Below are 26,122 nucleotides of genomic sequence, written 5' to 3'. Positions count from 1 at the left end.
ATGTGAATTGTGTGTGAAACCCTTTACTTGTATGGTTATTCTAAAGTTGTCCCTAGTCGAAGTTCATGTGAGGACACACATGAATATTAGACTAGCACATGTATTAGTTGATGACTATGTTTCACAAGTCATGGACATGGAGATGTTGAACTAATAATGTGGGCACATGTGGAGACATGTGCTAGGACTGACCCAACACGAGAAGTAATTCTCTCTTTAAACAACATATACGCTTTGTCCTTAGACCTGAGATTGTCGCATGTATTCAAGATGTGGATTGACCTACTTAGGGGCTATCAAACGCTACACCGTAACAGGGTAGTTATAAAGGTAGCTTTCGGGTTTGTCAAGAAGCATGCTGTGAGACGTGGTCAATCAAGATGAGATTTGCCCCTCTCTGATTGAGAGTGATATCTCTGGGCCCCTCGAGTGATCGGATCCGAAAATGCATAGCCATGCTACGTACGGTTAAGAGTTGACCTACAAAGGTATTCCGAATCACAGGATCGAGAAAGAGCGGTCGGCTTGAAGCTAGATCAAATATCGTGAGACAAAGGGAATAACATGTATATAATGTTGTGATGGTTCGTCTGATATGATCTTCGTGTGCATATAGGAGTTGGCACGTCTTGCTAGAGGCCGCTACCGACTATTGGGCCGAGTAGGAGTACTCGGGCCATGTTTATACGTATCCGAACCCATAGGGTCACACACTTAAGGGGCTGGAAGCCCAATTCGGATGTGATCCGAGTTGGATTAGGTTTAGAAGTACTAATGGGCCTCGGACCCAGAGGCCCGTTAGGAACCTCTATAAATAGAGGGGTGGGGGCGCCCTAGGGTTTACACCTTTTGGCGAAACACATCTGCCGCGCCTCCCACGCCCTCGCCTGTTGCAACTCACGGATCTAGCAGTCCGGCTTGCGATGCTTCCTCCCTGCACGTGTGGATACCTTGGAGGTGTTGCACCTGCAGCACTTGGACGAGCCGTCGACGAGCCACGACGAGCCGCGGCACAAGGGAGATCTTGCTGCACGTGGACGAGCTGCTGAGGAGCTGCTGGACGTCGACGTGATCGACTACGTATGACTACGTTGATCGACTTCGCTGCATCGACGTGAATCTACATCTTCCGCACCAGTAGTGCGTTGAGTGGTAATCCCGTGATCCTTATACGACAGTTTTCCTGATTTACGCGGTAGAAATTTTTTGATTTGCGCTAGTGTAGCCTACCTCGTATCCCAACAGGGCGGGTATGTGGAATGGGCCTGCCTGGCTATTAGGTCCCGAGAGCTCGGAGGCCTCAAGGTACTGCACTGCGAAGGATCCCGGGAGCAAGCATGCTTCGCTTCGAAGGAAAAGCTTTGGCAACTCGCAGAGCGAGCGGCGATAAATGGCGTCATGCTGCGAGGCTAATGATATGAGAGAGGTGTGCTGCCAGGCTAATGATACGAGAGAGGGGTGGCAGCATGCATACACCGCAACAAGACAAGATCAAAGCAACTCCTCTACAATAATACATGCATGAAGCTCCTAGGTGCGGTCCCAATGATAAGATGTATCATGAGGGGGTGGCAGTCATGTGCTCTCTCTCTCCACCCACTTGCTCTTTTCACCCAGCGTGAGAGCATGTGGTCCACGGTGAAGATTGCAAGACAAGGAGATGCATGCATGCAATAAAGAAAGAGGTGGCCAGCACACCCCAACGGGCGGTGGCATGTCGGCACCTATGCAACGTCCCACCAACTGTGAGGGTCAGGCTTCTTTATTTTCATTTGTGATGCCTGGTGTGGGATCCCTTTTGGATTATAAAAGAGGAGACCTAGGGCAAGGATGGGGGGCTTCTTCCTCCCTCAGATTCCAGAGCTCAAGATCAAACTTTTCCCATGTATTCTCGAGTTCATACTCTACAGCAAAAATATACACACAAGCAGGACATAGGGCTATTATCCTCCGGAAGGCCTGAACCTGGGTAAAAATCTCTCTATGCTCACCACCCGTGCTGTTTTGGGAGTTCAGCTTGTTCAGCCCCCGACCAAATCTAAAAAGGGGGTCTCCTCGGACCCTCCCCTCCGGCGTTCGCACGCCCGTCAGTACTAAATGCCACGCCATTTAGTACCGGCCAAAATGCCCGGTACTAAAAGCTGGTACTAAACGACTTTGCACCTAAAAAATAAAGGAAAAAATTGACAAAGAGCCGGGATGCCCCCGCACACGCGCATCGTCGCAAGTCACAAGTCACGCGAATTTCACGCGTAATATGCGCGTGCGCGGTCCGTGGGATTTGAACCCACGACCTCAAGTCTCGAAGGAAAGAAGCATTTTCTCATTTTTTTTGGTAAAGAGGACGGTTTGTTTGTAGGTGAAGATACTTGCCAATAAAAAGTTATTCTAAAGTAGCTGCAAGAAGTAGATACTAGTAATACATGCCTAAGAAAAAGAAATAGGTACTCGAGTTAGGGGACTCGATGGATGGTTAGAGGTTAGGCTCACTTCCCGTAGGAACGGTCCTCTCACCTTTTGTTTACAGCGTGTTTGGTTTCGCCGGACCAGATGATCAGAATCATCCGACCCTAGGTCCGAGTCTAATCGTGGCAATTGGTTATGTAGACGCGCCAGCGTTCATGTTTGACTGTTGCAAAATGGTTAATTACCACTCATTTCTTAAACCAAACCGAGCACCGGTTTACTCTATTTCACAGACCAAAACAACATATTGTCAGCAAACGAAACCAAAGCACCAAAGCATCATACAGTACAGACGTACATACAAACGCATGCAAACTCATCCCTAGAAATCCACATGTAACCCTACGTATATGAGCATACAAAGCCGGCAAATCCTTAACTTAAAATTGATAAAATCACCGTTAGCTGGATCTGAGCAAATTTGGCTTGGCCCAAACCCGTCGGGCTAAGCCCAGCCCATGAACTTTATAGGGCCAGGTGTGGCACGCATTTTGATGGCCTGAAAAAAAATTAGGGTAGGCTAAGCCTGACCCAATTATTATTTTTATTTATTTTCCAACTAAAAAATACTGGGAGGTCCGGCCCGGCTCGAAATGGCCAGCTCGAAAGCTATTCGTGGGCGGACTTGGTCACATTTTTTTAAGCTCAAATCATTCCGGACTTTTTCCAAGCTCGGTCCACGCTGTGCTCAAGTTTACTATTGGCGCATCGTTGTCGACAGGCATGTCGCCTATTATTGAAAAAATAGTGTCGATTAATTCTTTAAATAAATTAAAAAATACGAACCTTATGCTGAATCGAGCACTCGAAAAACCAGGCCACGCTGTATCAGCTGTTTTCAAATAGGGTCATGTTGTTGGAGTATTAGGACTTTAAAAAAGAACTGCTAGACGTGTAGTTTGATCCATCGATGGCTATAAATCAATGCCATATGAAAAACATCTTTGAAATATTACTCTTGTAATTTTTATACACCAATGACGCATGTAATTTGACTCATTTGTTCGTGCTCAATATTATAAAATTTGATTTTTAAAATTGGAATACTTCCATTCATTTTGAATTAGCGGAGTAATTCTTGTAAGAGTAAAGTTTTAAACTTGTTCGGCCGTGTCAATCAGGTCACCGTACTCTCAAAATGCATATTTGTCTCCCTAAACTTAGCCTCGGATGTCATTTATGTTCATATACTCTCAGAATGCAGATCTAGCATCCTAAACTTGACTTTGGGTGTCATTTAGGTTCATATACTCTCTAGAAGCATTGTCATCTCAATTAAATTCATAAATTTTTTTTACATAGATGTAATTTAATTATATTAAGAAAAGTGAATTTTAGCTCAATATGTGTGGAGAATATTGATCCGTTGAATCCAGAATATTTACTTTGGAGGTAATATCTTAACTTGCTAGGTGCACATAACAGACGTGCTCTATTATTCTTGAAAGATTGTTCAATTTTGAATAACTAGTTGCACTTACTACTAAAATAATTGGTTTATAAGATAAATTATGGACGGACGGATATTGGGAGAAGCTGAAGGAGCAAGAAAACAAGTTAGGAAATGTGCTAATAAAAGTAATAGCTTGCTTCAAAGCATAAAAATTGATCTCATCTTGTTCTATTAGTGGGATGACACTGCATTTTAAGAGTTTAGGGACTGATATGATATCCGAAACTAAATTTTGGAAGTGAGATCCGCATTTTGAGAGTATAGGGATCTAAATGGCATTCAGCCCAAATTTAAGAAGCTATGTATGCATTTTGATAGTACGAGAATCTAAATGACACAGCCGACTGATCGTGCTTTACTCTTGTCGCAAAGACCTCTATTCGTTCAAATGCTAACGATCCCTTTCTCCGGAAAAGAAAAGGGGAGAGCAACGGCTTCTAGAAAAACAGAACGTGGTGACCCGCGTGCGGTGCATTTCTGGCTGAGACGGCAGGGGAGGGGTCCCGGACTCCGTGTCCTCTCTCCTTACACATGTCGCGCGCGGAGGCCCCGGAGGATCCGTTGCGGCTCCCATCTCTGTGACAGCACGTACAACGGCCACACGTCGGCGACGCGGGAGCAGGCGACCAACCGCGCCCCGGCGCAGCGGATCCGGGCCGAGGCTTCCGGTGCAGCGTCCGGGTCAGACTTGGACGATTCGGCGCGAGCCTGCCAGGTCGAAAGTGTCGGCTCGGGAGACTCCAATGGGAGCAGAGCACGAGCAGGAGCAGTGTTCGACGGATCTCTGTCGCTTTCGCGATTTTCTTTTCCTCTTCTTTTAATTAATTAAATAATAATCTCACCTCTCCCTGCGTAAATAAAATATAGAATTAAACAAAGCGATCTGAAGAGATTTTCAGGGGATCACACCGAAATGCCGCGCCGCCTAACCAAAGCCCGCCCGACGCTTATCTCGAGAAGAGGGGATGATTGACTGCCGTACCTAACCTACTCTGTCTGTCAAAAAATGTAACTCTCCTCCCGAGAAATCAAACAATTTCAAATTTGATCAAATTTATAAAAAATACTAACATTCACGTATCCAAATAAATTTAGTATAATATATTTTATAATTAATCTATTGATATTTATTTTGCATCATAAATATTAGTACTATTTTGTATAAATTTGATGAAATTTAAAATTGATTCACTTTTTGGAAAGGAAGAGTTGCATTCTTTTTTAGAACGAAGAGAGTGGGATGGGATGGGTCCGGGATGCTCGAGTACAAAGTCCTTTATTAGTGCCATGCGCGCCATTAAAGAAGCGGCACCGAACATATGCCCCTGTCACTGCCAGAGAGGGATGGGCAGGAATTGATTACTAGGGGATGAGCACGCTCGATCCGGCGAGATTTTGAAATAGCCGTGGAGATTTGCTTTGGATTCTAGTGATTAATTTAGCGGATGCGTTTAATTTTGTTAACTGAAAAAATCATTTTAACTTTTCTAGATACATAGTTTGTAATATATATTTAGACATAGTATATATCTATATGCATATAAAACTATATATTAGAAGTCAAAATCAATAATTATTTGTAACTTAGGGAGTATATGTTTTTTGACCAACATGAGCATCCAATCTGAATTCCATGACCGAAGTCATTCGGTTCTAAGTGTATGTTTCATTATTATCACATCATGGTTTTATAGATCAAATGATCGTTATATCAAAGTGAGGCTAGAAAACATGCCATGCTAGTCAGGTTGAAGCGGAGAGAACTGACTTACCAACTGCCATATAACTAAGCACTAGTTATTGTTGGACAAACTTAACTACCTAAGGTGTGATAAAAGGTCGGTTCCAAGACGAGATAATACACGAGAGAGGAAGCACAAAAAATTAAAGACCACTCTCCGTGCAGCCACCCGTTTTGCACCTCCTCCCCCACTCCCTCCTTCCCCATCATAGTCTTCTTTATCTAAACTTTTAGTGAGAGGTTGTATAGCAACAATTAATTCTTAGTCTCCCACCTCGTCAATTTTGCCTCTACTCCTAATGAATTGTATGGTAGTAATTAATGTGCCATCTATCACTTTAGAATTTTTATTCGACATCTATGGTATTAAAATGAGCAGAGAGGGGGAGAGATGGCGTGCTTTTGTACTAAATGTTCCCAGCCGACTTTTGCTCCATCAGATCTGTTGCAGTGAGACTTGTTTTGAGGGTTGGGGCGGGGTGGGGGGGGGGGTTGGTGATGGCAACAATGGTGCAGGAGCAACAGAGCGTTTTTCAGCACGGAGAGAAAGGGCACGCTAGCGGTGCCTATCTCAGGTGCTGGATCCGGCTATGGCACTAACCTGGTTAATATTGAAGGTCTGACTATACCTGAGGCACCACGAGCGCCGGCCAATTTTCTCTGACAATATCTTGCTAGGGCGCCAAGGCATGGGTGGGATTCCTCATCCATGGATGCATCATGAAGCCGCGGATAAAGCTAACCAATAATCCTTCAATCTTTGGATGCAATGCTTCGGATTAAAACTAAACAAAAGTGTTGCCATATTTGCCAGACGTAGACGTACAGAACTAGAAATTGTAATAAAAATATGTGAAACTATAATTCGAACCAAGCAACAAAATAGCATACAAAGTTCATATATATGCTTGGTTATATGTGAATGCATGTATTAAATAGTTTGTAGACAGCTTAATTGACAAAATGTAAATTGTTTGTGTTTGATGTCTATATGCGACATGTTAAGTACTTGCAAACAGCACATATCTATAGTGTTGTACATCCCTAATTGATGTTCTGATGGAAGCCTTCTGTTCAATAATTCATGTTGGGTTTGTTTTGGATGAGACCTGGAGCCGAGCAACTATGCCCAGGTAGGATCCAGACCGTAGGCACACGAAATTGAGCGTCACGATCAGGGCCGGCTCTGACCCTAGGGCACTAGGGGCGACAGCCAAGGGCCCATACCAGAGGAGGGCCCAACATCTTACGTGTAATACCTCTAAGACCTTGTTTAGTTCCTCTTTTCTAACTTTGGCACTATTCAAAAAGAAGATTCTCCATCACATCAAACTTACGGTACATGCATGGAGTACTAAATGTAGACGAAATCAAAAACTAATTGCATAGTTTTGTTGTACTTTGCGAGACAAATCTTTTGAGCCTAATTAGTCAATGTTTGGACAATAATTCACAAATACAAACGAAATACTACAGTTGCGCATTTATGGCAAAATACAAACTTTGCCACTCCCAATTTAGGAACTAAACCAGGCCTAAATATACACACTATGCCTGCAATTGAGGCAACGAGGCCAACAGGCGTGCTAGTGTGCTAGCTGCCAGAGTACGCAGAACGTAAACAAATCCGTACATTCGTATGAATCGTATCCATCTCTATCGCCGCAAAATCAAAGCGACGCGGCCTTGTGCTTGCCCTCCAGCATCTAATCTGATCCTTATCCATGAAATCAAAAGGAGATGAGCAAATCAATCACAATCTCTGTTCTCGCCACTAATACGAGTTCTCATGATGCTCTGCTCTGATCGGTGAGTAAATTTTTTCTTAGCATATTACTGTTTCTTACTCCCTCTGTTCCAATTATAAGTTATCTAACTTTTTTTAGGATCAAAGCATCTCAAATTTGACCAAATTGATACAATAAAATACTAACATTCATGATATCAAATAAGTACTATTAGTGTCTTCATTAAATATATTTTCATAATATATTCATTCGGTACCATAAACTTTTGTGATCCTCTCTAAAATTTTGGTCAAACATAAACTGATTTGACTCTCCAAGAAAGTTAGAATGACTTATAATTTGGAACGGAGTGAGTAGATTTTTTAGGATTTCAAACTTCTAATTCTAATGTTTATTTTTCTTCGCAATTTAGGTGTTAGTACATATTATCAATACTAATATCTTATTTTTTATAAATATATTTTGTATTTTATAGATGAAAAAATAGATTAAAGGCTCATAGTTTCAGTTTGCTTAAGACCCTTGAAATCTAATCTTAGAACCGGCCCTGGTCATGATGCGCTGCTTGGCACAAGCAGCTTTTCCAGGATCAAAACCAAACAAGCTCGTTACGCATCACAATAGATCATTCCACATACTAATCACAATAGATCATTCCACGTACTGTGGAATCACGAGTACCTATAAGACCAAACACCCTATAAATATATGTTAGAAAATCCTAAAGATCCCTTTGAAACATGTGATTCTAAAAATGTAGAAATAAGAAAAACACAAAATTAGAGTTGCATGAAAATTGCTATATCCCTACACGAATTTGAAATGCATGAAATTTTTTAAAAAGTAGCATTTGGTTGCAATACAAGAAAAATGCAAGATTCGAAGAGAGAGGTACAAAGTAAACTTTACATGAGTAGCAATCTCATGTCAATTGTTCTTCAAAATTCCTATGGACTATGCGTCCCATACAAATTCTAATGAATTTTTATATGATGCAATCTTTTTTTAAGAGCTACTCCCTCCATCCCAAATTATAAGTCATTCCAAGAATCTTGGAGAGTCAAAGCATCTCAAGTTTGACCAAAATTATAGAGAAAATTATAAAGATTTATGACATCAAATAGGTATACTATAAAAATATAATTGATGAAGAATCTAATGATTCTTAGATGACATCATAAATGTTATTATATTATCATATAAATTTGGTCAAACTTGAGATACTTTGACTCTTTAAGATTCTTGAAATGACTTATAATTTAGGATGGATGAGTACTACATAGGAAATTTTCCTATAGAGTTGTAACTTTTCATGATTCTATGATTTTCCTTTGTTCAAAGGGCCTGGCTAATTGTACTTAGACACTAATACTCTTTTGAAGAAAGCTTCGAGAAGCTGAGCTTCCCAAGAGGGCATGTACGAGGAGCAGATAGAAATACTAAAAATACCACGAAAACGGAACCAAACATATAAATCCACGAATCCTTGGGTGAAAAAATAGGCTTGCAAAGCTCGGCGGCATGGCAAGGCAACGGAAAAAGGAAATCTATCGAAATTGACTGCTCCCCTTTCGCCACCCTTGTTTTTTACTGTGCCATCGCAGTCTCTCTCCTCATATAAAATTCGCCGAAGCCCTCTCCACCTATCTCTCTCTCTCCTCCCGCAGGCCGCAGCATCCTGCGTCTCCGAAGTTCCGAGTCCCGATACGGTCCCCCTTCTCTCTCTCCCCTCTTCTCGAAGCCTCCAAGCACCCTTCTCCCCGCCTCCTCTCGCGCGGCGAGGGGTCGATCCGCCCGGCGATCTGGGCCCTCCGGCCGGCGCCCGCGCCAGGGAGGCTTCTCCTTCCCCGCCGCAAGGGCGGAGATGCTCTCGCTGCAGCAGCAGCAGCACGGCGGCGCCGTCGCCGGCGGCGGCGACGCGCGCCACCACGCCCCGCAGCCGGCGGTGCTTGGCGGCGGCGGCGGAGGAGACTGGCTAGGGTTCCTGGGCCGCGGGGAGCTGGAGGATCCCGCGAGGAATGCCCCGTCGCCCGCCTCGTTCCTGCTGCCGCCCGCGCCGCTCGACGACAGGGCGGCCCAGCCCGAGTCCAAGCCCAAGCCCGGCCAGCTCGCAGGAGGTGACTCTAGCTGCAAGCGTTTTTTTCCCCTCCCTAGATTGTGTTGTGACCGTCCGTGTTTGAGGGAATTCGAGCTTGTGTTCTAAGATCTACCGGTTCCCCCTTCTCGCTCCCTTGTTTGGTGTATTAGATTTGGAGAAACGGATACTACTTTGTTGGTGCCTCTGCGGAGATTCGATGGTGTTGTTTTGTTCTTCTTTTTTAGTAGGTGGAGGAATATATATAACTTTTCGGTCTATTCAAATTAAGAATTGCAACTTGGAGGTGTGATCGTGGGACTGCTTCGACTCTCAACTGGGAGAAGTGGGCACAAAAGGTTCTAGAAAAATAGTATAGGCTATCTTAGTTTCTTGTAGTCTATATCTGTATGGGGTTCACACCTTTAGCGTCGGTCTATCTTTAGAAATTGCAAATTTGGAGGTGCCTTGCATTAGCAGCATAGCTTTCTGGGAAATGGATGTCGTGCTTTTTTCTTCCAGAAACATACTTGTATCAAAACAGCTTGTGTAAATCTAACAAAATGCAAGCAATAGAATTTGATTACTTTTTGGGTGATGACCAACTGTTGAGGCTATTTTGCCATTCCAACCAGTCAACAGAGCCGATATCTTTATCTCCTGGGTTTAGTGAGGAGATTGATGATTTTGTCAACTGCGTGTTGATCTCTGAACAATTAGTTGCTGCCCTGATAAAATTCAGCCAAAAACATCATATTATGGAGGAGAACTGCACAAGTTTGTGGCATTTACCAGTTACTTTAGGTTTATGTTAGGGGTAGCATACATTAGCAACTAGCAAGAAACCAAGAAGCATCATTCGTCTGTAGCATGGGATGAATGAGTTCGGTACTGGCAGCTAACATTGTGCATTTCACTCTCTTGAATTTTTCAACTGAAGCTCACCCCAGCTTGCTTGGGAATACCAATTCTGATTGCCAAATGGTATACTTTAGTGCTCAAATGTTTGAAAGAGTGACTTTGGCGGTTCATGTTTGTTCAAAGCTCATGCTTGCTTCACCTGTAAGTCACATGGGAACTCACGTCTCATGAATTCCATAAATAATGGACTGATCCTTGAAATTGCCTTTAGGTCCAGCGTGGCGTGCTGCATTGTGCTAGCAGGAGTAACTTTTATTCGAAGTAAAGTATGCATGAAATAGATTTACAACTGATATTCTTTATCTGGAACTTAGTGGGAGGGAAACATGAACATGAACGTGAATTATCTTGTTTTGTTCACATGAAACAAAATCATCATTTCAAGCCTGCTCAGTGTCATTTTCACTATGTTTATAATGTATGTTGATTGTACGCCTAATGAAACTTTTTATTGGTTACTTGTATTGTGTAGCTGATGAAGAGAGGCATTTGGCACTTGCTCATCAGAACTACAGGACAGGGAAGTACAGAGAGGCCTTAGAGCATGGCAATGTTGTTTATGAGAAGAACCCACGTCGAACTGATAACCTCCTCCTCCTAGGAGCTATCTACTATCAGGTGACTAATTCGTTTCATGTTTTTCCAAGCATGGGTGTTAGCTTTCTCTACCCTACATTTTCTGACATGCTTGAATTCCTTTTTTGTTGCAGATCCGTAATTATGACATGTGCATTGCAAAAAATGAGGAGGCTCTTGCCATAGATCCACACTTCGCGGAGTGCTACGGCAATATGGCGAATGCTTGGAAGGTAGTTTAGTGAGAGTTTGGCAAACATCATTTATTGCCTACTCTACTCTATATACATGCATCTTTTTTGAGAAGCCTGTATTTGCCAATTCTGAGGTCGATGGATTTTCTATGTGTAGGAGAAAGGCGATATTGATCTTGCAATTCGCTACTACCTTACTGCCATTCAGGTTTGCCTTTATTCTTATTATATTTTCCTTGTTTGCATGTTACTTTTTACTTTCTTTTGATTTCGGTTGTTTTCATTGTTTTGAGTAATTTATTTCTTCTGGATGTGTCTGCCTATATGGTCATCAAGGATGACTAGGTGGTAACTAGACGCCACGTGCTAGATGGTGGTAAACCACCTAGTTTAGAGGCTGAACATTGATTTAAATGGTCTGGCAGTCTGGCTGTCTTGAGGGTTCTAGACAAGCCTAGTTAGCCGTATCTAGGTAGTTTTTGATGGTATTAGCGCAACTAGGTGTCTTTCCCAGCGATGGAGATTGACATTGTGTGCAGGTATGAAATTTTGAGTCGCTGCAAGGTACTCATCTTCCGAAACTTTCAGGCTTTTAGCATTGCCCAATGCTTTACCTTTGCCTCCTCTGCTCCATCCGCCCCAGCGCCGCGCTGTCGTTCTCCTTGCACCCGTGCCTTGTGTGCTGTTGATATTTTGTTTTTCTCTTACTGATGCCTCGTACTTGTGACATAATCAATCATTTTACTGAGTTGTCTGTGAATTAATTTATTGCCACTTCTCTGACTTCTGCTCTTATCAAATACATGGTCCTCATTTGTTGTCTTCCTATGGATCTTTTAGCTGCGGTCAAACTTCTGTGATGCATGGTCAAATCTTGCTAGCGCATATACACGGAAGGGGAGATTGAATGAAGCAGCTCAATGCTGTAGACAAGCACTTGCCATAAACCCTAGATTGGTATGTACATTTGTTCATGTGAAATTGTTAGTATATCTACTTATTTGTGAACTGATGCCATTTTGTGCTGACTTAGGTTGATGCACACAGTAATCTTGGAAATCTGATGAAAGCTCAAGGTTTCATTCAAGAGGTGAGCAACTTAACCATTTTTTGGCTTTTGTACCTGTCACTGTTTCATACTCATTCAAATTCTGCTTTTGTACCGATAATTGTTTTTTGGTCATCTGGCGTGCATGCATATCCTCTTATCTGTTCCATAGGTTCTACATTTTCTTGTTAACTGGCTAATTGCATTCTGAAGTAGATTTCACAAAGCCATATAATTTCACCAAACTATTATAGAACTACGGATTTACAAACTCAGTTACCGATGTCCAAAGTCAAAATCCGCATTCTGTGGCATACATCAAGCCTTTGGACTTGGATACCAGAGTTCACAAAATCTGTATTTCTGTCATAAAGGGGCATGAAATATGGAGTTCTTTGATATATGACTTTAAACTTGCAGTTCTGCTATACAACTGCTATACAATGTAAAGATCACTTTTTTTAAACAAGGTCATAAATATGTTGTTTGTGATGGTTTAGTCAATTTAGTGTGTTTTGTGAAATCTGCCAATTTAAACTGTGCTTTGAGATCTTGTACATTGATATGAGGATGATGCTGAACATAAAGATTATGTCGATTTTGTTATTTGTTCGCTTGAGCACTTAGCGCCCCTGGTGTAGACTGATATCTTTTGTGTTTTGACATATTGATTGTAATTGCAGGCATATAGTTGCTACATCGAGGCACTACGCATAGATCCTCACTTTGCAATCGCATGGTCAAATCTTGCTGGTTTGTTTATGGAGGCAGGAGACCTAGACAAAGCTTTAATGTATTACAAGGTAAATGCAACAACTGTATTCATTTGACCAATGCACTAGTTGATATCAATTATGCTTGATTTCACACTTTTTTAGGTCCGCTAGGTCCTAAGTTGATTTTTTTTGTGCATGAAAGTTGCTTCATGCATTTGTACTGGCACAACGGTGGTTTCTGGCAAATGTTTTGCCAAATATTTTGCTAAATTGTTGTTCCGCTGCTTTTATTGCCATGCTTTATCGTAGAGATTTTCTTTTCTTTTTTTGTATTTAAATTCATGGTGATGTACCTTATCTTCCGTGCATTCCAAATGTATAGAAATAAATTGTTTTCTCGTTGTAATAAATGGAATTTAAACTTGAACAATCGGACTGATTACATGCTTAGCATATCCTTATTCACTTATTACCTATATGCTCCCAAATTCTCATATAGTGCTTTTATCATTCTCTCATTTGAGATTAACACACATATTGTCCTATAGTGCCTGCGTAATATGGAATTTAAACTTGAACAATCGGACTGATTACATGCTTAGCATATCCTTATTCACTTATTACCTATATGCTCCCAAATTCTCATATAGTGCTTTTATCATTCTCTCATTTGAGATTAACACACATATTGTCCTATAGTGCCTGCGTAATATGATATCAGAGTGAATGGTAAAGCCTTTCCTTGTTTTGAGCGTCCCACTTGTCAAGTTGATGGGGAATGTTGACGTCTTTACTTTTCTTAAAATTTCAGGAAGCTGTTAAACTTAAGCCATCCTTCGCTGATGCATATCTTAACCAGGGGAATGTTTATAAGGTAAGTTTATCGTCTGTGACAAAAATATCCTGCTTGCAGTGATAACTTTGTTCTAGGAGGAAAACTAGATCTAATATTTTTCTTGGTCGTCCAGGCTTTGGGAATGCCTCAAGATGCCATTATGTGTTATCAACGTGCATTGCAGGCACGCCCTGACTATGCTATGGCTTATGGTGAGATATAATTCTTATATTAGTATTTTGTCAAACCCTGGTTTTCTTCTCTCTGTATCAGGGTATCTTATCATTTCTAAAAAAAAGATACTGAACTTTTGGCACAAAAATAAAAATAAATACTGATTAAAGATTACCCTTTGAGTTCATTCATTTAGATATTCATCTCGGGTGAGATGCGAACAAGCTTACAAGAGAATGGTCCTTTCTTTACCTTCAAAGTAGAGCCTTAGTATACCTCGTAATACAAAGGTAGGGGAAACATTTTCGTGCAGGTAATCTTGCTACTATCTACTATGAGCAAGGCCAGCTTGATATGGCAATTCGTTGTTACAATCAAGCTATAGTCTGCGATCCACAGTTTGTCGAAGCGTACAACAACATGGTTAGTCACTGGTGGTCCTCATTTTGTCAACAGTACTGTATGTATAAATTCAAAAAAATTAGGTGACAGGTTTTGCCTTTGCAGGGCAATGCACTTAAAGATGCTGGTCGAGTGGAAGAAGCAATCAACTGCTACCGAGTATGTTTTCCTGCTATCAGTTTTACTTCTTGTTTCATGTAGCTCTGATTGTGATCTAGTTTTATTTATGCAGTCGTGCCTTGCATTGCAAGCAAACCACCCGCAAGCCCTGACAAACCTAGGAAACATATATATGGAGTGGTGAGATTCTTATACCTGCATATTTTTTAAATATAGAAGGAAATAACATTTTCTATGACCACAAAGAGATGGTCATAAGCTCACGATGACAAAAATACACTGCAGGAACCTAATAAGCGCTGCTGCATCATTTTACAAAGCAGCTATATCTGTGACATCTGGATTATCTTCCCCACTTAACAATTTGGCTGTGATATACAAGCAACAGGTGGCTTTCTTTCGTTCATCATGCTTAATCATATTTTACTTGTAGGACATCTTTTTTTTTCCTTTCTGTTCAAATTAAATAGTTTCTTGAACATCCACACCCATTCCTGGTGTTTTTATCCCTGATTTTGCTATTTCGTATATGCACCAGGGAAACTATGCTGATGCTATCACATGTTACACTGAAGTTCTTCGTATAGATCCTGCAGCAGCTGATGCACTAGTTAATAGAGGGAATACATTCAAGGAGATTGGTAGAGTCAATGAAGCAATTCAGGATTATATCCATGCTGCAAGGATCAGACCAAACATGGCTGAAGCCCATGCCAACTTGGCCTCAGCTTACAAGGATAGGTATTCTACAGATCTCAAGCCTATGCAGTATTAATGTATTGCATTTAATTTCTGGCATTATTTTTTTGTTTGTATTGTTAAATATAACCTTTCTGCAGTGGGAACGTAGAGACAGCTATAGTTAGCTACAAACAGGCTCTCCAGCTGCGTCCTGATTTTCCAGAGGCAACCTGCAATCTTCTTCATACCTTACAGGTTAATTGCAACTGTTCTGTACTCATTAGTGAATTTATGAAATTAAAATTCAAATAAGACTGTATATAACCTGTAACTTCCAGGGGGGAAAAAAAGATATGTTACAACATATTGATAATTTTTATTTTGTCTCTAATGAGCAAACTAATACAGCAGGACAGACAAATAACTCAGCTGCGAGTTAACTAGTCACATTTGATAGAAATCACTGATGTAGGTTTAGTTGCTTATTATATCGATCTACAAAGCTTCCGTTGGGATAAACTTGATGTTTTCTTACATTGGATATTTGGATTTGTGTTACAGCTTTCTCAGCATTCTTGCCTTTATGGTCCCGAGCTTTTGGGCCAGTGATTTTAAACAATGGACCTTTTCAAGGAGCGCTACTAATGTGTAACATTTTCTTTTGGACCACTGCAGTGTGTCTGTGACTGGGAAAACAGGGATGCCATGTTTCGTGACGTTGAAGAAATTATAAGAAGGCAAATAAAGGTTAGCGCTTTTGTAAAATCGAATGAAATTCCATTTTTGAAAATGGGGTAACCCTTTCCTGTCCAACTTAGATTATTTTTTTTTGTCTTTGCTTCCTACAGATGTCAGTACTTCCAAGTGTGCAACCTTTCCATGCCATTGCCTATCCTATCGATCCGATGCTTGCATTGGAAATAAGGTATCGTTGTATCACATTCTGTTCTTTAGCATTAATTAAAATATTCTCTCTTGTTTTCTTAATGTCACCCTTTTTCTTGGCAGCCGTAAATATGCAGCTCATTGTTCCTTGATTGCTTCTCGTTTTGGGCTGCCGTCTTTTGTGCATCCACCACCTGTTCCTGTAAAAGCGGAGGGTAAACACTGCCGACTCAGGGTGGGGTATGTACAAAAAGATTCTTGTGTGAATTGAATCCGAAAGGTTAATGCAACATAAAAAGTAACCGGGCTTCCCATATTACAGATATGTGAGTAGTGATTTTGGAAATCATCCCCTCTCCCATCTCATGGGGTCAGTATTTGGAATGCATGATCGTGAAAATATCGAGGTAATTTCATTTCCATTCACTGTTTTTTTTACATTGGTTATGTTGCAAGGTTCTCTATCTCTGACTCACTAATGGAACAACAGGTCTTTTGCTATGCACTGAGTCAAAATGATGGTACTGAATGGAGGCAGCGTATTCAGTCTGAGGCAGAGCATTTTGTTGATGTCTCTGCCATGAACTCTGATATGATCGCCAGACTTATCAATCAAGACAAGATACAGATATTGATAAATCTTAATGGCTACACAAAGGTAATAAATCATGCTATCCATTCAGCAAATATTGCTGTTACTTTTACATATCTGTCTGTTATTGTTTCTCATGTTCAGTATCTTCGAATGTCTGGTTCTTGCTTTTCTTGTGCTGAATGTATAGTGTGGTTCTTTATGCAATCATTTATTCCAAGGAATAGTTTCATCCATACCACCACTTTAGTGTGCACTTTCCATCTATACCATCACCCTGTATCCATGAGATGTAGAACCCGACCCCACGTCATTGACTAGCCTGGTGGTATAGATGAAATGCCTCGCAAGTGGTGATATGGATGCACATTCCCTTAGAAAACCTTGCTATGGAATCAATCTGAAGACAGGACAGAAATTTCCCCTAGACAACCTTGCTATGGAATATTCTCAAGTCAGGACTTAAATGTGATTGTATAGGCCCTGTTTGGCAGAGCAGCTCAGATTTCTTGGAGCTGGGTGTATCATATATGTAGCTCCAAGAAATCGTGGATCTGGAGCTTGAGGTATGCCAAGAGCATTTAACTGAATCGTTTAGTTTATAGTTTAGACTATATATAAATATTTAAAACACTTTAAATTTAGTCTACAAACTGCAGATTCATGGATCTCAGAGCTGGAGCTGTGCCAAACAGGGCTGTAGTAATTTTTGAACACAGCAGGCAGTTCTCTATATTGTTTGTCCGCGCCCAGCCTTACACTATTTTTTGGTGTCCTTGCATTGCTGTTCACCTTCTGAACATGTACTTGATTGAAACAGGGAGCCAGGAATGAAATTTTTGCATTGCAACCAGCTCCTATCCAAGTTTCATACATGGGGTTCCCTGGCACAACAGGTGCTGCATACATAGACTACCTGGTCACTGATGAGGTATGATAGCATCTAAGGTTCTAGTCTAATAGTTGATTGGCCTGATCGATTTATATTGAAGGTGGTTTGCTATAATTGTTCTGCAGTTTGTTTCTCCAAGTTGCTATGCACATATATATTCAGAAAAGCTCGTCCATTTGCCTCATTGCTATTTTGTCAATGACTACAAGCAGGTTTGTCTTCATGCTTCATGTTCTGTTTTCCCCTTTTCGTTGATATGATCTATGATTACTAAATGTGTTGTTGTACCAGAAAAATCAAGACTGTCTCACCCCCGTATGTCCACATAAAAGATCTGATTATGGATTACCTGAGGATAAATTTATTTTTGCATGCTTCAATCAGCTTTATAAGATGGATCCAGAAATATTTGATACATGGTAACTGTCAACTATCTACATGTTCCTTATATGTACTGCAAGTTTGATGCATCTAATTTTCTTTTTCTGATTTCCCAATGGTGCTATGATGAATTAGAGTGATCATTTAGTTTTTCTTTTTCTGTTTGTTGGGCTAGTCTTTATCTGGGATATTACTAATCTTCAGCTCTCTACTCATTCTTAAGGTGCAATATTCTCAAACGTGTTCCCAACAGCGCATTATGGCTTCTAAGATTCCCAGCAGCTGGTGAAACTAGAGTAAGATCACGTAAGTACCCTAAACAAAAGCTTTTCGTGTGTTAATTCTACCTTGTAAACAAAAGCTTCAAATGAAGGCAGTTTGTTTAACATCTGCAATGCCAAAAAAACCTCCCCTCCTCCTATACAGATGCTGCTGCTAGAGGAGTAAGACCAGATCAAATCGTATTCACAGATGTTGCCATGAAAAATGAGCATATACGACGCAGTCAACTGGCAGACCTTTTCCTGGACACGTATGTTCTATGCCTACAATTCGTTTTAAACCATAAGCTCAAAACCATAAAACTAATATGCATTCTCTGTCCCTTGTGATATTTCTGGATCAGACCCCTCTGTAATGCGCACACCACTGGCACTGACATACTGTGGGCTGGTTTACCAATGATCACCCTTCCGCTAGAGAAGATGGCAACCAGAGTAGCTGGTTCCCTCTGTGTAGCTACCGGGCTTGGGGAAGAGATGATTGTTAGCAGGTAAATATGGACAGTACCAATTCATAGATCGTAATGAAATCTTGCAAAGGCTTACTTTTTTTATTTCTTGGTTTTACTAGCATGAAGGAGTATGAGGAAAGAGCAGTTGAGCTTGCGCTAAATCCGGCAAAGCTTCAAGCACTGACTAGTAAACTGAAGGAAGTTCGAATGACCTGCCCATTATTTGATACAGCGCGATGGGTAAGTTCTCTGAACAATGTAACATTTGTCAAATTCTCCTGTACAATCCCTGAACATTTGTCATCTTGGTGTTAAGTTTTGAATTTTGACCGTACTACATGCAAACTGTCCCAGGTGCGCAACCTTGAAAGGGCTTACTACAAGATGTGGAACCTGTATTGCTCTGGCCGCCACCCAGAGCCATTTAAGGTGGAAGAGGACAACAGCACGTTCCCGTTTGACCGCTAACGAAATTGCATTACTAGCCCGGCTGTGTAAATAAGGCGAGAGTTAGCATACTAGTATGTGACCGCTCCAGGTGCTTGTTAGACGCCGCCTGTCCTGCCGTGCACATCACCTCTGTGGAGGCTAACCTATGTACACTACCAGAAGATTGTAGGGGTAGTCTGTATTGTTATCACTATTGTTACCAAAGTCTATTTATTAGTAACCAGGTGTTATTGGTCCAAACTCCCGAGTTGTAACTTGTACGGAGTATTACTCCAGGTCTATGTTGCGGTTGCAATATGATAAAACAGTATAATCATCAAGGAAATCATTGTGAAATCTTTTACTCCCTCCGTTCCAAATTATAATTCGTTTTGACTTTTTTATGTTCATATATATTATTATGCATCTAGATATTATTATGCATCGAGATATTATAGTTCGTTTTGACTTTTCCAGGTTCATATATATTATTATGGATCTAGATATATATATTATTATGGATCTAGATATATGGGAGCAGGTTACAATTTTTGTTCAGTGAATTAACAACTGACTTTGTAACTCGAGCAATATGAGCTGTCTGCAGTGCATGCATCACCTTGTGAGCTGAGCAGGTGGGCTCTATGTGAATCCAAATATTGCGTTCTTGCCCTTATTCATAACCCCAATCGTGATTTTGCACAATTTTGCCTCCATTTTTGTTCACTCTATGATTTTACTCATGCTTTTGTTCACTTTGTGATTTTACTCCTATTTTTATTTGTTTACCCCTATTCTTATCAGAATAAATAAATTAAAATAAATAGAAAAACCCTTCATAATATGGTGAAAAGACACAAATACCCTTCTCCTACACCTTCTCTCCCGTGCCTTGACTCCAAACCCTAGGCGGCGGCGGCGGCGATTCCCGAGAGCAGCGGGTGGCCAAACGCGTACGGGTGGGATCTCTTGGGCGCCGGCGCCGCAGCTCAGATCCACCCCGCCGCCATATCTTCCCCTCCCTGTGCAATGACCGTTGCACACTTGCTGCACAGCGTCGCTCGTCGGCCACCGAGCTGCTCTCTTGCACCGTGCGCTGGCCGTCGAGCCGCCAACACGCAGCGAGCAGCTGCCTGCGCCTCCGCTAGCAGTTGGCCGTGGGGCCTTGCCGAATTCAAGAGAGCGAGGGGATCACGGGAGAAAGAAAGAAGAGGGTCAACGGGATGGAGAGAAGAGATGAACATGAGCAACGAAGGGATAAGGATTTGCTGGACTGACAAGAGCAAACGTCTAACTAGTAGGGCTCATTTTCGAACCATATCCCGATGAACTGTTAAGTGGATTTGGATTGATATTTTTTCGTGGTTTTGCAAATAATAAGCTAGTAATATATTAATATCTTGTTAACTTGGTTTTGATCGTGGACTTGTATATGCGCTTATATGATTTCATTAGCTTAACATATGTAGTGAAATAGGGGCAAAAATCAAAAGTTCTTGGAAAATAGGGGATATTCGCAAGAGCAAACTTGTCTTTTTTCAGCTCATTTAACACCATTACGTGCTGTTCACGGAGCAGGGGTAAACTCGGTCTTCATTTTCAAAAAGTAGGGATAAAATCACAAAGTAAAAAAAAAACAAGAGTAAAATCTCAATTGCAGTTCAAAGTAGAGGTAAGAACGCAATAGCCCCATATTATAAACTTGATAGACTGTCAATTTATTTCACGAACAAATGAAGGCAATAAGCATCAATATGATGAGACTTGAACTTTTAGGGGGTCGTTCGTTTTTTAAGAATGAAAGGGGATTATGTTCATGTGTTCCAATTCAAAGAAGGGTCTAATCCCCTGCAGAAAAAATTGCCAAATCTCTACCGGAGAAAGAAGGGAAGATCCCAATCACTAGCCTTTCCTGCATAAAACCGCTTAGGGGCGCGATATAATTTTTGTGTCCTCAATTTTGATTCGATTACCATGATGGTTTGGAACCGGCAGGTCGATTAATCACTGCACGTGAGGGAAAATGAAATGCCATGAGGACCAAGAGATGGCCCTCACCAAACCATCCATCCTTGATATTTAAGCATTTGGACAATTCACAAATTATTTTAAGCCTCAACAACACCATCTATATGCTACAGGAGCAAAATGGTTCAAGTTTTTCATCTTCCATCGGCCAGCTGTAACGTGACGTCTTCACACGATACATAGATTTGCCTTGATACATAGCTATTTGATGACACAATCTTACGCTGTGCAAGCTGTTTTTTCATCTTCCATCGGGCAGCTGTAACGTGATGTCTTCACACGATAGACGATACATAGATTTGCATTGATACATATTCTTTTTTCTCTGAAATCGGAAGGGAAAGCTCCAAACTATTTTTAGTAATTTTTTATTCCAAATCTGTTTAATTCACTCCCAAGAGGCACTAGTAGAGAATTGGCTTTCCATGCGCCCCCTTTTATCCCGGTTTAAAGTTGGCCCGGGACAAAAGGTTCACCAACCGGGACTAAAACTCGGTCACTGGTGGGGGGCTCACCAACCGGGACCTTTTATCCCGGTTGCAAAGGCTAGTGGGAAAAAAAGACTCTGAGAGGCCTTTTATCCCGGTTTGAAACACCAACCGGGATAAAAGATAAAAGGGTCAAGAGCCTTTTATCCCGGTTTGTAATACCAACCGGGATAAAAGGGGGTCATTTATCCCGGTTGGTGTTTCAAACCGGGATAAAAGGGTCCCCAACGAGGTGACTGGAAGGTGACCGGAAGAGGATTAAATCCTCGAACCCTTTTACCCCGGTTGGAAACACCAACCGGGATGATAGGGGGTCTTTTATCCCGGTTGGTGTTTCCAACCGGGATAAAAGGGTCCCCCACGAGTTAATACAAAAGGATAGCATCCCCTACATACTTAGATGTGGTGTGTAGGTGGGATGGCAAGGAAGCTACGCGCGAGGCTGGAGGTTGTGGGTTCGAATCCCACTAACCGCGCACGCGCATATTTCGCGTGAAAAATCGTGTGACTTGTGACTTGAGTGATCTGGGATAAAAGACCCCCCCTTTTGTCCCGGTTGGTTTATCCCGGATGGATTTCCGAGATATTTGCACCCTACCAACCGGGACTAAAGTCCAATTCTCTAATAGTGAGGAGTCGAATCTCACTCCCATGAGGAGTCGAATCTGAACCTGCTAGATAATGCTCTAACCACCAGGCTAGAGGCCATGCCAACTTCTTGGAGTGCGATATAGATCTTTTTTTAATTTCCATTTTAGAGTTAAAATACACCACCCTCACATCTTCACAACCACGTGAATGTGCTCTAGAACAAAATTGATGCCTTAACCTCATGACAATGTGGGCACATGCTTTCACCAGTGAGCGCAAACACGTACGCGTGCGCGCGCACTATCCCTTCTTGGAATAAATCTAAAAATGTGAGCTCCCATTCCAAGTCTGAGACCCAAACTAGGATGAAAACCATTACCATCATAATTGTCAGGACATTGTACGCACCTTTAGTTTATATTTGTACTAACTAGTCCATCAACTGTGCTCCGCACGGGCTAGGTGACATAAATATAAGATCATTTTAAATTTTATATGGGTGATCAATCAATCAACTTTGCTATTTACGGTGCATTTGGCTTGAAGACAAGGTGGGATGGGATCATCCCGTCCCCGTTTTTTAGATGGGACGGTCCTATTTTATGTTTGGTTGAGAGGGACGAGTCCGTCCCAGTTCTTTGTTTGGTACGAGGGATCGAGGGAATGGGATGGATGACGATTTTAACACCATTAGCCATAGTAAATGGACCTACCTGTCATCTAAAAAGTGGACCCCACTTGTCATTCTCTATTCAATATTTTTCTTTTTTTTCTTCCCTCACGGGCCTTATCCTTCTTCCCCCGGCGCCTGCCGTATGTCGCCCCCATCTTCTCTTCTGCCTCTCCCCGTTCGTGCCTTCAAGCTAGGCATGGAGCAGCCGCGCGAAAGCCATGGCTGCGGCCTGCGGGCTTGCCGGCGCCGCCCCCCTGGTCGAGCTCCCCCGCGCAGAGGCTATGGCCCGCTAGCTCGGCGGTGCCGCCCCCTGGGATCGAGCTCCCGCATGTGGAGGGCATGGCCGTGGCCCACTAGCTCGGTAGTGTCGCCCCCCGGGATCGAGCTCCCGCACGTGGAGGCCATGGTTGCGGCCCACCGGCTTGGCGGTGGTGCCACCCGGGTCGGGCTCCCCGACCGGCCGTCGTGACCGCGGGCTCGCCAGCGCCATCCGCTCGTCCCCTAGGCAGAGCTCCCCAGCTGGCGACTCTCCTGCTCCTCATGCGCGTCACGCACTCATGCGCGTTAGATGGATGACAACAGCGTCGATCGGGACAAGCCCGTACGCTCGATTTGGGCGGACGGGGTCATCCCGCATCTGGGCAGAATACTCCCTACGAGGGACGAACTCATCCCGCGTTCTTCCAACCAAACATTGGTACAAATGGGATCGTCCCATCCCATTCCATTCCATCCCTGTAACCAAACACACCCTTAGATTTCTTCTGGTATTGATTTCCTAACACTTCTGATCATAAAATTTAGCTGGATAGACCCTAAATAATTTATTGGATACTGGTAATTGTCGTCGAAGATGAAGTGCTGTAACTTCATTTTCTCTCAATTTCACACCCTGTCACCGATGAAGAGACTGAGTGCTTCAACTTCTCTCTTGACTATCACTCGCATAACGATTCAAATTCATCCTGGTCGGTCGAAATTCAAATCGTTACATTTAATCACTATTCTAATCGGTATTGATTTTCAAATTGGCTATAATATTGAAATATATGTGCTAGTGCATAATGGTACTGGTGCGTTTAAGTAAACATGACGGTGTGAAGCAAGGCTGGCAAGTTTATGTCTTTATTCTTGTTGGTTCTTGTTGGCGCCGATGTGAATAGACTAAATGCATCGGTGCGCTTTGCCCCGGCACGTATGAGCCAATAGGAATGGCGTTCTCTGCAGTAGTGATGAGTGGTTGTGATTGGGTAGAGAGATCGATCTAATTTGAAGATTGTACTGCATACTTTATTTGAAGTTACTAAGTACGAATTGCTGATGTGTTGCCTGATAGGTACATGTCCACATTTATTTTTTCAAGAAAGTATTTATGTACTGAAGAACTTAAAGTTATACTTTGGAATGTCTTCTGTACCTTTGATCTTTTTTAGAGTAGTAGTATCTTGTCATTTTCCACTTGCCGATATTTCTGTGTTGCTGGTGTGAATCTGACGTTTGCAATGATGTACATCCTACCTTCTTCAATCAGTGGTTTGAACTTTTTCATATATGCCTTATTGATCGGCCTGTTCGCTTCAGCTTATTCAGTCGGCTTATCAGCCACCAAACAGTATTTTTCTCTCACAACAAATCAGCCGTTTCAGCTTTTCAGCCAGATTATAAGCTGAAGCGAACAGGCTAACTCCATGCATCATGGTCCCCTGATATTTCATCATTATTAATATTTTTTAAACTAAAAGCAAAATCCAATGAGGGCGTGATTCTAACCAAGAGGAATTGGACTGGGAGTTGTATTGCTTCCGTAATTATAATGAAACAATTATACACCTCTCTTTTTTTATTGCCAACATGCTAAAAACATTAGGAGAGTTGTTCAAATAGCTATTGGGTTAACCACACCTAGATTAACCATGCATATACTTGGAAATTGGTTATCTGGCATAAAAAATGATAGAAAATTAATGTTTGTGGGAGTTGCCTCTCTTATGTGGGCATGTGGTGTACATGTAACAATTTATTTTTTGAGAAAAAAATCTTTCAATTTATTTATGCAGGCTATTTTCAGGGAGCCCAAGGACATAAGGAAGATAGTCCGTTTGACAAAAGCATTGGAGGTCGTTGGTTAGATATTTCTTCCAATAATGTACGGAGAAGTAGTAATAGTGTACTCATTTATTTTTAATTGTGTTTTGCTCGCGAATTGAGAACGATGCAGGAACATGGTTGGGTGCGGCTGCACAGGTCGGAAACAAATTCATTTTTCTAAAAAAAAATCTTGGAAATCCAATCGTAGAGAACAACTATTATTCCAGTTGATCAATAGGATCATCAAGACTTAATTTGGCCGTTCCATATTTTGGTTAGGAAAAAGCTAGCGCGCGTCTGGTGGCGCTTTGTGTCCAAGCGCGCGACCTGTGCGGCCATGCTCCGGCACCCCTGGATGGTACCGGGTTGCCGCGGCCCACGTATTTTTAAGTTTTTTTCCGTCCTTTTAAAATGTGAGATCTATGAAACTAGATCCATGATGCATATGTTTCGGAATAAATTTATGCATTAGCAACTTATATTAAATGTACAATAGCTATTTTTTATCAAGTGTGTAACAATTTATGTGTAAACCTAACAACAAATATATACATAGGTTGCTACAAACATATTCTTTTACATGGAATTGTTGCATGTAAAGAGTACCTAATTAAGTTGCCAAATTGGTACTCTATGCATGTTGGGAGATTAATTAGATTATTTATCTTTACATGCTGTTAATTAGTAACTTTAGATTTTGTTGGAACTCTAACCATCTTTGCTATGCTGTTATCTTTTTGTTTTTAAGATCAATGGACTGTTTCCTTTGGAAGGAAGATCAATCCCCTGTTTTCCTGCTCTGTTTTATGTTTCATTTAGTGTGATTGTATTTGGAATAGTGCATCGGTTTTTCTAGAAGTTGAACATCAATATGAGATGAATATTAACAAATAATGTAATCCTATTTGGCCCTCTCTCAAAACCAAGGAAATTCTTGCTCACCTTCCCAAAATTCATACCATTTTCCCCACATACGTCCTATTCACTTTTCCTACAACGGATCATACGTCTGTACATATTTTTTCCCCAAACATTGCCACGAATTCTAATTTGTACCCGAGGATTAATGTGGCAACCGTCCACGTTCCAGCGCCGTGTAATGTCACATCCTCCACGTCCACGCAGCCGGTCTTCCTTGGTTCTCGTGTAGGCATGGTTACTTGAAACCAATTTATGCTATTCCCTTATTTAAT

General features: G+C 41.7%; 1 protein-coding gene across 1 annotated transcript; it reads left to right on the top strand.

Moving 5' to 3' along the window:
- Positions 1 to 9,061: 9,061 nt before the first annotated feature.
- Positions 9,062 to 19,431, top strand: LOC101783948 (probable UDP-N-acetylglucosamine--peptide N-acetylglucosaminyltransferase SEC). The gene is made up of 28 exons (XM_004952434.3): positions 9,062 to 9,525; positions 10,876 to 11,021; positions 11,114 to 11,212; positions 11,331 to 11,381; positions 12,014 to 12,130; positions 12,207 to 12,263; positions 12,905 to 13,024; positions 13,749 to 13,811; positions 13,906 to 13,984; positions 14,260 to 14,369; positions 14,454 to 14,507; positions 14,581 to 14,648; positions 14,754 to 14,856; positions 15,007 to 15,209; positions 15,308 to 15,404; positions 15,825 to 15,896; positions 15,998 to 16,074; positions 16,158 to 16,274; positions 16,357 to 16,441; positions 16,525 to 16,692; positions 17,447 to 17,557; positions 17,644 to 17,730; positions 17,810 to 17,937; positions 18,123 to 18,205; positions 18,326 to 18,431; positions 18,525 to 18,671; positions 18,752 to 18,872; positions 18,987 to 19,431. The coding sequence occupies exons 1-28, from the start codon at positions 9,273 to 9,275 to the stop codon at positions 19,098 to 19,100; spliced, it is 3,036 nt and encodes a 1,011-aa protein (XP_004952491.1). The 5' UTR covers positions 9,062 to 9,272; the 3' UTR covers positions 19,101 to 19,431.
- The last annotated feature ends 6,691 nt before the right edge of the window (positions 19,432 to 26,122 follow it).

This window comes from Setaria italica, chromosome I (genome assembly GCF_000263155.2).
Source record: "Setaria italica strain Yugu1 chromosome I, Setaria_italica_v2.0, whole genome shotgun sequence".
Classification (NCBI taxonomy): Eukaryota; Viridiplantae; Streptophyta; class Magnoliopsida; order Poales; family Poaceae; genus Setaria; species Setaria italica.
This window is presented reverse-complemented; position numbering and strand designations above follow the sequence as displayed.

What these genes read in the sequence shown, in the direction of transcription:
- LOC101783948 (XM_004952434.3), top strand. Translation starts at nt 9,273, where the DNA reads ATGCTCTCGCTGCAGCAGCAGCAGCACGGCGGCGCCGTCGCCGGCGGC. An exon ending in GCCCGGCCAGCTCGCAGGAG is followed by an intron (nt 9,526 to 10,875) that starts GTGACTCTAGCT and finishes TGTATTGTGTAG; the next exon opens with CTGATGAAGAGAGGCATTTG. An exon ending in ACTACCTTACTGCCATTCAG is followed by an intron (nt 11,382 to 12,013) that starts GTTTGCCTTTAT and finishes TGGATCTTTTAG; the next exon opens with CTGCGGTCAAACTTCTGTGA.